Source organism: Mobula hypostoma, chromosome 11 (genome assembly GCF_963921235.1).
Source record: "Mobula hypostoma chromosome 11, sMobHyp1.1, whole genome shotgun sequence".
Classification (NCBI taxonomy): domain Eukaryota; kingdom Metazoa; phylum Chordata; class Chondrichthyes; order Myliobatiformes; family Myliobatidae; genus Mobula; species Mobula hypostoma.
In genome coordinates, this window is record NC_086107.1 from 18,676,107 (window position 1) to 18,688,560 (window position 12,454).

Here is a 12,454-nt window from a genome sequence, read left to right on the forward strand (position 1 = left end):
CCTTGACTTCTGAATTTCTGATTGGCCTTTGGATTCTGATCTTTGGTATCGACCTCTACTGTAGTGTGCAGGCAGCACCTCTGTGCATGTATCCACCTCTTCCTCTTGAACTCGAACGTGATGATTGTGTGAGATAATTTGGCTGACCCTGCTGTTAATGCTTCTGCTGGTGCATAATAACTTCTCAGCTCTTCTTAACTGCGTAGGCATAATCCTACAAGTACTGGTAGATCTTAGCAAGTGCAAGGACTCCTCAAGTTACTTGGACTTAATGTGCACCAATCACAAACAAATATTAGAACCAGCTTTTCCTAAGAGCACAGTTTTCTGTATGAGGTGCCTACATGAAAATCTTTTGTTAACAGCATCAACACAGAATTGCAAGGGTTAAGCGAAGCCATTTTAGTGCATGAGTTATGAGAAAATAAATGTTTATATCATTGTGGAATTAGATTTATTACTTATTTCTAATGCAGTAGTTACGGGTAGATGCAGGGGGGAGAAGGAACAGAGAGCCAAATAAAATTGCATATATAATGCACAAAAATAAACCAACTTCGGAGTGACTTCAGGGCTATGATTTAATTCCAGCCTTCTCAGATTGCTTCAGTGTTTTTTTAACACTGCATAATATGTTGAGAATTTCTCTCCAAGATGAGGTGCAATGAGTTTTGGTAATAAATTTTATCTTGGAATTTTAAAATAATTACTTACATATTGGCACACATCCACAGAAATGAAGCAGATACCTTTATTTATGATGCGTACATATCTTTTAATACTCCTGAGTGTTTATTCTTCCCATAGGTGAATTTAAGAGGGAAAAAAATCAATTTTCAATTGGAGCTTCCATTTTCAAAGACTGTTCCGGTGTTTAAAATTTCTAAGCTTCTTAAAAGGGCAGAGGGAAAAATAAAGAATGTGATCCTAAGAGTGAACATTACCAATGGCCTGTCATGGTATAGCCACACTGACAACACGACCAAGAAAGCTTAATAGCACCTCTACTTCCTCAAGACCCTAAAGAAACCTGTCATATCCCCATAAAACTTAACATTTTAGTGATGCATCATAGAATGCACCTACTGGATGCATCGTGGCTTTGTATGGCAACTGCTCTACCTACTCTTTGACTGCAAGAAACTGCAGAATGTTGTGGACAATGCTCAGCACATCAGGGAGACCAGCCTCCCCACCATGGGCTCTTCTCACTGCCTCAGTAAAGCAACAGCATAACCAAAAAACCCGGACATTCTCTCTTCTACCTTCTCTCATCAGGCAAAAGATACAAAAGCCTGAAAGCACATCCCACCGGGCTCTACCCCATTGTTAGAAGACTGTTATGGTTCTCTAGTGCGATAAGATGTACTCTTGACCTCACAGTCTACCTTGTTCTGATCTTGCACCTTATTGTTTTACATGCACTGCACTTTCTCTGTAGCTGTTGCACATTTGCTTATTGTTTCACCTTGTAATGCCTCAGTTCACTGTGTAATGGTTTGATCTGTATGTCCAGTATGCAGGACTAGCTTTTCACTGCCCCTTGGTACATGTGACAATAATAAGCCAGTACCAATAACAATTCCAGTTACACATGTTCAACAAGAGCTGTTGATTCATAAATTTATGAAAATGAACTGTTTGGCCCAATTCAGTGTGCATATCAATATCCTGTGCTATTCCTATTTGCCAGTGTTTGGCCCAGATCTCTCTAATTTTTTTTCTATCCATAAACTTCTCCAAATTTCTTTGGAGTATTGTAATTATATTCATCTGTAGCATTTCTTCTGGCAGCTTGTACCATACCTGCTGTGCAGAAAAAAAAGAATCCCTCAGATCCACCATAAATCTTTACTCCCTCAAGTTAAACTTTCGTTTGGTAATTTCAGATTCTGTTTCCCTGGGAAAATCACTGTGACCATCCACTTGATCTACCCCACTCATGATTTTATAAACCGCCATAAGGTCATCCCTTGGCCTTCTTCACTCCAGGGAAAACATCACAGCCTGTCCAGTCTGACCTCTGAACTTAAGCCCTTCTCTTCTGGTAGAATTCCTGTAAATCTTTTCTGCGTGCTCTCTAGTTGAATCTCATCCTTCCTACAGTAAGCTTCGTTACTTTGACATTTTGCAGACCTATGTACTTGGTTTCTCTGCGCTACGTCACTCTCTTGATGTGTACTGTGCATGAGGTGATATGGTTTAATTTCCTAAATTGCAACACTTCACACTTGTTTATGTTAATGTCTATACTGACTGTGATGCCAATGAAATCTAATCACATCTGCCTGCATGTGGTCTATCTCCCTCCATTCCTGTTTTTCAAGGTGCCCCTCAAAATACTTGTTAAACTGTTGCTACCATATCTCCTCCTACTACTTCCTCTGGCAGTGTTTTCCAGGCATCTGCAACTCACCAGGAGTAAAAGATAATCTCATAGACCTTCTTTAAATTTTCTTCTTCTCATCTTAGTCCAATGCCCTTGAGCACTTGATATTTCCACCCTGGAGAAAAAAAAAATGTTTTCCCTGCCTATACATCTCAGAATTTTATATCTATTAGCTTTCCCTCAGCCTGTAGTTCCCTGGCTACCCTTCTTATGTAAAGGTAGAACATTAGCCATGTTCCACTCTTCTGGTAACTTGCGCTTGGCTAAGGAAAGTACAAAGAAAATCTCTGCTAGGTCCCCCAGAATTTCTGACCTTTTCCATAGCATCCTAGGATACATCTAATTGGGATCTGTCCTTATCATCTTGAAACCTCCAAGACACTCTCTTTCATAATATCAATGAAGGTAGTTTATATAGAACTGAAAAGGTGCAAAAATGTAAAAGGATTTTAATATCTCAAGATATAATGCAATGATGAGCTGAAAATCATATAGATTATTGATATTAGGGTGGATGGGAACCTGGTTGTGCCCTGACAGGGTGGGGGCAATTGTTTTTTTTTCCTGTTGAGTAGTGACAGTGTTATGTGCCAGCCCCAATTGTTTTTGAGAAAGGTGATGAAGGGTGACCCTGTTGAACTTCTGTAGCCTTACTGCTGAGGGTATTTGCGATGCTTCCATTTAATACCAGAGAATGTATACAGCCTGAAATTCTTACTCTTCGCAGACATCCATAAAACAGAAGAAAGATCCCAAGTAATGAATGACAGAAAAACTTTAGAACCCCAAAGAATGTGTTGCAACTTCCAGGCTTAATTCTAACCTTCCCGGAACTTTATCCCGGGTTGTAGGACTCTTGAACTCTTACCGCCAAAGTTCACTTCCATTGCCTGAGTGGAACATCGTTCAAGGCGGAGTATAGATTACTAAGATGGGCTACCAGCTGGGGATGAAGTTTGACATGAATTGTCTCAAGGTAGAGATTGCAATATAAATAATTAGGTCATTTTATAGTGGTTAAGAGCCACTTCTGTGCATGTGGGCTAGACAGTTGTTATTCTATACTACTGAATTAATCATTGATGAACTTAACTCTTCTCCTGAGTTCCATGCACTGATGTTTATGGAAGGTGAAGGATGGAATAGTGATTGTACAGTCATGAGATACTGCTGCTTCAATTAGGCCTCTGATCCTCTGGGGTGAGCATCTATTTCATGCCTGAAGTAAAATATTCATTTTGTGTTTGCTTATGTTTTTTAATGAATGAAACAAAGGAGAATTAACTGAGGAATTGGCAGCAGCAGAAAAAAAAATATTTTTTCATGTTGTTCATAAATATTTCATTGGATATAAACTACTTTGGTTTAAAATCTAAAAAGAAAAAAATGTTGGAAATGCTCAGCATGTCAGGCAGCATCTGTGAAGAAAGTCAGAGTTGATGTTTCAGTGATTATGAACTCTGTATAGAACTGGAAAAGTGTGGAAAATAATGTTTTATCTTGCAGATGGAGAGAATATGGAAGGTCTCTGATAGGGTGATGACGAGGAATAGATGCATGACACAGTTTGTTATTGATTCAGCGAGGGCATTGAGTGGTGCTTAATCTATTTGAAGGAAGTGTAGATAGAAGGAGAACAGAGGAGAGGAAAATAAAACCTGCTGGAATTCAAAGTTAGAATTTGAAAGATACTGAAAATTTTAAATAAAAGAGCACTCCAAGAAAGCCCAGTAGCATCGGTAGAGAAATAAAAACTGAGTTTTAAAAACTGCCAGGAATTAAAGAGGGAAAAAAAATGCAGAAACTGAAACAACTAATTGGAAATGCTTCAGAGGTCAGTAGCATCCGTGGAGAGAGAAACATTGCGTGCTTTGGGTTAAGGTCTTTCATCTGGCAAACTGAAACCAAGTTGCAGGGGAAGTGTGAGGTTGAGTATGTTTATTATAGGTCGCAGATCAAAGCTGTCAAAAAAACTATTACTTGAAGAATCAGCAGTTAGAGACAGGAGGGGGATAAAGAAGAATTGAAACATGGACACAAGTGTGGAGAGAGAGAGAAGGGAATAAAAATATGACTACCTGAGATGGTTAAATTCAATATTGGGGTCTCAGGACTGCAACGTACCCTAACCAAAGGTTGGAGACCAAGAGCAGTGGTAATAGGAAAGAGAAATCAAGCAACAGGCAACTGCTCTGTTCATTCCATGCCTCTTTAAGCCACCCCACCATTTCTACCAATGACTCCCTCTCCTGGTATTTTCCTATATAACATGGTACAACACATGTCCATTTACCTTGTCTCTTCCTGTGATCTCAGTGTCCAAACAGTACTTACAGGTGAATTCCCTTGCAATTTTCTTCCAATCTACTACATTCAGTGTTCGCAATATCATTGTCTTTACATTGGAGAAACAAAATACACATTGGGTGACAGCATTTGGAACATCTCCGTGCAGGCTACCAGGAGCTTCCAGTTGCCTGTCACTTTTTAATACTCTGTACCTTTCCCACTCTCACTTCTCTCTCTGCTCCTCAATGTTTCTCCAATATAAGCTTAAGGCACTGCACCTGGTCTTCAGTCTAGTCACACTGCATACCTCTGAGCTCGATCATTGAAATAAACAATTTCAATTAACACTCCATTTGTTTTCCTTTCTCTCTCCACATTGCTCGTGGCATTTCTTGTTTATTTTTTTCTTCATTTCTGCATCTGATTATTATTTTCTGAAGTAATTCTTACCAATAATAACTTTATTGTATGCCATCTCACTGATATTCCCTCTTCTCCCCATTTAACATCCTTTTTGTACTTTTCTACTTCTGATGGAAGATGTCATACTGACTGTTTCTTTCCCCATGAAGGCTACTTGACCAGCTGAGAACTTCACATATTTGTGTTGTATTTCCAGTATTTGAAACAATAAGTGCATTGGGAATGTTACAAATTGAATGCAACAAGCATAATTGAACCTTGCAGCCAGTTGTGACTATAACTTGACTATCTGTACATGGAATTCTGAAGCAACTTCAGTTTTACATTTTTACATTTTTTGGTTTTACGTTTTTTTTTGCTTAATGCTAAGAGTTCTCAAATCTACAAGTGAAACTCTTACACATTTGCATTGGCCATGAATGTGACATATATGGGTTAATTATTGTCATATATACCAAGATACAATGAAAAGCTTCTGTTTTGTGTGGCATCCTGTCAGAAGTTAGCATTGCATCTTTTTTTCTCTTTATCATTTTTATATCGCAGAGATTCCTTTCAATTGCATTTCTGATTTCCTCTGATGTAGAACATGCCCACAGTATCCAGAAATTTCCTTATGCAGGTCTTTTATATTTATGTATATATAATATATATATATATATATATATATATAAATATCAAAAAAACCAGCAGATGTGGAAAATAAAAACAAAATGGTGGAAAAAACCCAGTAATTCAGACACTGACTGTGATGAGAGTCACAGCTAATGTGCCTTGTCAGGAACTTGTTCGGAAGAAAGATCATGGACGTCAAGTTTTTACTGAGATTTCTTCCACAATTGCCAGCTGGGTTGCTGAGTTTCTAGCAATTTCGTTTTTAATTGCTAATCTTTAAAAATTGCCTTATCTTTAATTTCACTTGCATTCAGATGGAAATGTGTAAAAAGAGCAGTGCCAATTTCATCTGCTTTTTTGATTTCCTAACTGATGGCAAGTGGCTAAATTTGTTCCTTCCATGTGGATTTGGAGCTTAGACTGGAAGGAAGTTAGGCCCACCCTGTTGTGTCTTTGCCTGCAGTTTGAAGGAGCTATAAAATTAATTAATCTCTTGTTCTTTCCTTACTTCCGAAGCTAGCTAAATGATTGTGTGTAATTTGGAGAAAGCAGAATTTTACCATTAACGTTTGTAGATTTAGCAGACGCAAATCTGGAACTTTAGAATTGAAATGTCATGAACCTGAAGCATTACTTTTATTTATTACCAGCAATTTTGTCTTTATTTTCTTTAATCAGATTTCCAAATTGCTTCAATGCAGTTTATCGTGATGTTTATACATTGGGAAGAAGTATTAGAGACTATCATTCGTCAGCTTTCTGCAACTCCAGTTTTAATACAAGCTTTCCTCTTTAATTGCTGATGCCTGGTCCAAATACCTTGCCCCCTGTGGTGTGAAGAATCTATTAGCCTTATTGAATCTTTTGGGACGGGGTATGTGGGGAAAGACATCAGATAATATTTCTGGAAGTTGACTTCACTAAAATGAACAGAACACCAAGATATTTCTTATTAACTTGCATAAAAATGCTTATTATATACATATCAAAGCAAGGAGCCATAAATATGACCACCAATAAATCCAAGTAATTCAGAAGCAACAACTTGAAGAATATAGTTGAAATAGCTGTTTGAGGTATAGAATTTGCTTTGAGCATGGCAAAGCATTTTGCGGCCATTTATACAGTGACGGTAATGTAGAAGCAAAGAATCAAGACGCTACAGAGGAGATTTGTCAGACAAAACAAAAATATAGTGAGCCACATAGGTGATATTATTGTTATGTTCTGCCGAGCATGGTGTGCTATGCTGATGACAGAATGTGTAATGACGCTTGTGGGCTACCCCCTGCACATCCTTGGGTAAGTTGGTACAAACGATGCATTTCACCGTGTGTTTTGAAGTACATGTGATAAGTACGTCTGAATCTGAAAGGCATTGGATGAGCTTGGTGAGGGTAACTATGTCAAAAAGATTGTAGACAGGTTGAGAAGGATAGGAAGGACCTGGATATATTTTTTTGTAGATTTAATTGGGGTTCTTCAATACTTTGGAACCCTTTTTGGGAACTTCAAAGGGAATTCCAGATTAGGGACTGTAGATTTGGTGAAGAAGGGGAAGACTGAGAGAAAGCAGATTGACACAAGAGAATTAGCTTATTTTGTAATGTATATTATGAAGGAAGGAATAAAGGGGTGGGGCACCTTCGGATAATTTGAATGGGAAGAGACTTATTTGGGGTACATGGTGGCATGGATCAGTGACATGGGCTTTCATTTGACATTGATTTTATATAATCTCACTGCTAATCATACTATTGCAGTTGAACTATGCTGAGGCCCGACTGAATGAGCTGGAGAGCTGCTACTGTGAGAAGACCTGTCGGGTGAACAGAGAGGTGCACCGCAGCATGGAATCCTGGGTTGAGAAATGCAAAAACTGCACCTGCAAGGTCAGTGGCTTGTGGGGTGATTTGATCTGAGTGGCCTGAAAGTGCATAATGTCCATTGTACTCTTTGCAAGGATTGGGCAGCTCGGGATCTCTGTGGAAGTGGGGAACAAATGACAATTTAAGAGAAAGTTTCTACCATAAACTCCATTGCAGTTTCCTGCCCAGTTGAAGCAATGCTATTTTCCATGTCCCAAGGCCAGGGTGAATTTGTGTGGGTGTGGATAAGGCCATGTCTCGTCATGGTGGGATAAGGTCTCTGGGAGGTTTATCCAGAGAGGTGGAAAGGGAGGTTGGAAGTTTGCTCCCCTTTCTGGTTCCATCTGCCTGTTCCCTACACTGCACTTTACTCACTATTATCCCTATTCCCTCCCCCCACTGTTTCCATTGCCCACCATTCCACTTTTCTCACTCAACTCTTCACTTTCCTTTCCCATAAACTGTATCTTTTTGCCCGCACTAATCACCTCTTTCAATACCTCCACACTCCCCTCCCCATTTGATTTCACCTACCCATCAACTCCACACCTCTCACTTGCTAACTCCTGCCTCATCCTTCCCCACACTGGTCTGTACAATTCTGATGTAGACTCTCGATCTGTAATGTCAGCTATTTGAGATGCTACCTAGTTTGGTGAGTTCCTCCAGCGTTTTGCATTTTGTCCTGCTCCAGATCCCAGTGCCTTCAGTTTTCTTTCTTTACCCTTGAAAAGCAAAAAAGTGGGGTTTCTAATTAAGTTATTGTGTCTCTGCTGGCTGTCAACTTAGTTGGCAGAAAGGCTATCATAGGAAAAACATTTTTTGGGATCCTTACGGGAAGAATTGATCATGGGCAGCGCCTGAAAATTCTGCTGTTAAGATCACAGGTGTTATGAAGGAAGCAAATTCTAAGTAGACCACTAATCTTTTTAGCTTTAACTGTTGGAGTTAACATATTGAATTTGCTGAGGGGTATTTTTATGAGCTAGGGATTCCTTCCATAGTGAATTGTTCCTTCCATAGTTAATTGGCTAGGTGAGACGACAGCGCAATCTCTACAGCAGAAGCACTTTAATCACACGCCCATTGACTGGAAGCATTAACAAAGTGAGAGCCTATATCTGTTGTCTCTTTTATAAATTTGCATTTCTCATTATATATGAGTTGTCAAATTAACTGCTGTGACCATTCTGATGTAAAAGCTTGATAAAGTAGGAGGAATAGGAATGAATAAACATGAGAAATTCTACAGATTCTGGAAATCCAGAGCAACACACACAAAATGCTGGAGGAACTCAACAGGTCAGGCAGCTTCCAGGGAGACGAATAAACAGTTGATGTTCCAGGCTGAGACCCTTCTTCAGGACAATTGTTCATTCAGAACAATGAATCAGTTAGGATATTCTGCATATGCTATTTAATTGCTGAGGAAAAGGCAGCAATCTTAAAAATTGTAGGTAAGTTAGAGAGTGAAGTTTCATGGAAGTGAATAACAAAATATAGATTGTACTGAGTCAATTGCCTTGATGAAAACGTATATTGATTAGGAAGTTCCTGCCAGCATATATTTAATATAAAAGGTAAAAGTCTGTCAGTACTGATAACTTTCCTCAGTTCTCAATCAAGGAAGGTTAATATTAACTGATCAGAGCATAGCTGTTGATATCTTGGTTTTAGAACCATGGAAACCTTAAATGTAAAGCATCTGTGCTATCTTGCTGCTTGGAGCTTGGAACTATGTCATCCCTTCTGCATCCCTTTGACATACCTCACCTCTTGCTGCTGACTTTTGATCTTGAAAATAGTTTCGTTAGCTGGATTCCACATCCTGGTCAAGCAGGAGTATTCTGCTCAGACACTGGACAGTCTTATGTCAATGGTAATCTTACTCATTTCAAAAACATGATGTTGGAAATCTGAGAGGAACATAGGAAATGGTTGGAAGTACTCAGCAGTTCAGATGGCATCTGAAGAGTTGATGTTTGAGGTGGTTGACCTCTCACCAATATTTTTCTGGTGGTTCAGAGCAGAGGTCATCTGCCATTAGTACGACAGAATGAAAGGATACCATTGGCCACATGCACCTTGATGACCAACATGTTTCTGAGATAAGCACCAGAGTATTGCAGTGTCAGACTATAGAATGCACTGGAGATATGGTGCTGGCAAATCTGACCTTTAGTCCTGAACTCAGTGACATATCATGGTTTCTTGTTTTGGCTCCATTCCTTACAGTGAAGTTGTTGGCCTGGATAATGGAGGTTAATGGTCCATTACTTTCCATTAATGAAATATGATTGAGCATCTGATACATGTTTTGGGATAAATTCAATAATTTAATTTTGAAATGTTTCCTTCTTTTTATTATTTGTGTACTTAAGCAGTTTTTGTTATTGTTAGTGAATTATTGATGATAGAGACAGCTGGAAAAGCTGTTAAGACCATGAGACATAGAGTGGTAGGAGCGGAATTAAGCCATTTAGCTCATCGAGTCTTCACTACTACTGTGTCATGAATGATTTATTATCCTTCTCAATTCTGTTCTCCCCTCCCACCTTCTCCCTGTAACCTTTGATGCCTTGATTAATCAAAAACGTATCAACCCCCTCTTTAAATGTACTTAATGACTTGGCCTCCATAGCCACCTGTGGCAATGAATTCCACAGATTTACTACCCTCTGGCTGAAGAAATTCCACCTCAACTCTGTTCTAAATGGATGTCCCTCTAGTCCAGAGGTTCCATTCTGGTGTCGACAGACCCGTTGATTATTGGTAGGGGTCCATGGAATAAAAAGGTTGTGAACCCCTGCTGTAGTCTGGGGCTGTGCCCTCTAGTTCTGGACTCACCCAGTACAGGACCCTTCCTCTCCACATCCACTCTATCTAGGCCTTTCAATATTTGATAGGTTTCAGTGACATCCCCCCCATCTTTTTTTTCTAAATTCCAGTGAGTACAGGCCCAGAGCCATTAAACGCTACTCAAATGTTAACCCTTTCATTCCTGACATCATTCTCATGAACCTTCTCTGGACCCTCTTCAATGCTCAAAACTACTCACAATACTCCAAGTGTGCTTATAAAGCCTTATCATTACATCATTGCTTTTACATTCTTGTTCTCTCAAAATGAATGCTAACATTTTGCCTTTTTTTGCAATTGACTCAACCTACAAGTTAACTCTTAGGGAGTCCTCCACAAGGACTCTCAAGTGCCTTTGCACCTCTGACTTTTGAACTTTCTCTCCATTTAAAACGTAGTCTACACCTTTATTCCTTCTACTAAAGTGTATGACCACACACTTCCTTACACTAAATACCACCTCCCTCTTCTTTATCCATTCTCCCAATATACTTTAAGTCCTTCTGCAGACTTCCTACTTCCTCAACACTACCCGTCCCTCCACCTATCTTTGAACCATCTGCAAACTTGGCCCAAAACCATCAATTGCGACATCCATATCAGTCAAATATAATGTGAAAAGATGCAGTCCCAACACTGACCCCTGCAGAACACCGCTAGTCACCAGCAGCCAACTAGAAAAGGTTCCCTTTACTCCCACTCTTTGCCTCTTGCCCATTAGCCAAAATACTATCCACGCTGGTGTCTTTCCCATAACACCATGGGCTCTTATTTTGTTAAGCAGCCTCATGTGCGGCATCTTGTCAAAGGCTTTCTGAAAATACAAGTAAGCAACATCCACTGACTCTCATTTGTCTGACTTGCCTGTTATTTCCTCAAAGATTTCCAACAGATTTGTCAAGTAAGATTCCCCTTAAAGAAACCTTGCTGACTTTGGCCTATTTTATCATGCACCTCCCATTACCTCAAACTCATCCTTAATAATGGACTCCAACATCTTTCCCACCACTGAAATCAGGTTAACTGGGGTATAATTTCCTTTCTTCTGCCTCCCTCCTTCTTAAAGCCTGGAGTAACATTTGTAATTTTCCAGTCCTCTGGAATCTTTCCAGAATTGAGTGATTCTTAAAAGATCAGTACTAATGCCTACTCAATCTTCGGCTACCTCATTCAGAGCCTGGGAGTATAGTCCATCTAGTCCAGGTGATTTATCTACCTTCTGATCTTTCATCTTATAAAGCACCTTCTCCTTAGTAATAGAACCATTACTCACTTCTGCCCCATGACACTCTCAAACTAAAGGTTCATGAGGTACAGTATGTACTCAAGATTACTTGTGGAGTGCTACAATGGGGAATAGTTGTGACTGTACGGCTTTGACTGGAGTGTGTAAAACTGATGGAATAATGCAGAGTCAAGCCAAAGACATCGGCTGAGTGGTGCACATTCCAGCCTGTTAAATTTTGTATTTCACTTCACAGACGCTGCCTTACCTGTTGAGTATTTCCAGCATTACCTGCTTCTATTATCTGGTATGGCACGGCTGGCATGTTTTGAATTTATTGTGAACCCTTGATTGCCCCTGTGCCCAGTGACATGTTGGCTATTTCAGAATACATTTAGCAGCCAAGTGTCTGATTCACAGGTGCAGCAGCCAGGGTAGGGTAGGCTGAATTAGAATCAGGTTTATTATCACTGACATATGTCTTGAAATCTGTTGTTTTGTGGTAGCAGTACAGTGCAAGATATAAAAAAATTACTCTTAAGTGACAGACAAGTACAAAGTACAAGTTAGTGTTCAGGAATTCATGAACCATTCAGAAAACTGATCCCTCAGGGGAAGAGCTGTTCCAAAAGAGTTCAGTGTTGGGTATTCAGGCTTCTGTATCTTCCCCTAATGGTAGTCATGAGAAGAAGGTATGTCGCGGATGGTGAGCATCCTTAATGACGGATGCTGCCTTCCTGAGGCACTGCTTTTAAAGATTTCCTTGATAGTAGGAAGGCTTTCCCC

At 39.6% G+C, this 12,454-nt stretch overlaps 1 protein-coding gene across 8 annotated transcripts in view; it reads left to right on the forward strand.

Annotated features, from left to right (window-relative positions):
• Nucleotides 1-12,454, forward strand: part of LOC134353612 (protein kinase C-binding protein NELL1-like) — a 1,036,586-nt gene that overhangs the window by 213,940 nt on the left and 810,192 nt on the right. For all 8 annotated transcript variants that reach the window (XM_063061731.1, XM_063061736.1, XM_063061735.1 and 5 more), the window contains exon 8: nt 7,480-7,608. In XM_063061731.1, coding sequence (XP_062917801.1) covers nt 7,480-7,608 — 129 coding nt within the window. The remainder of the gene's footprint in view (nt 1-7,479; nt 7,609-12,454) is intronic.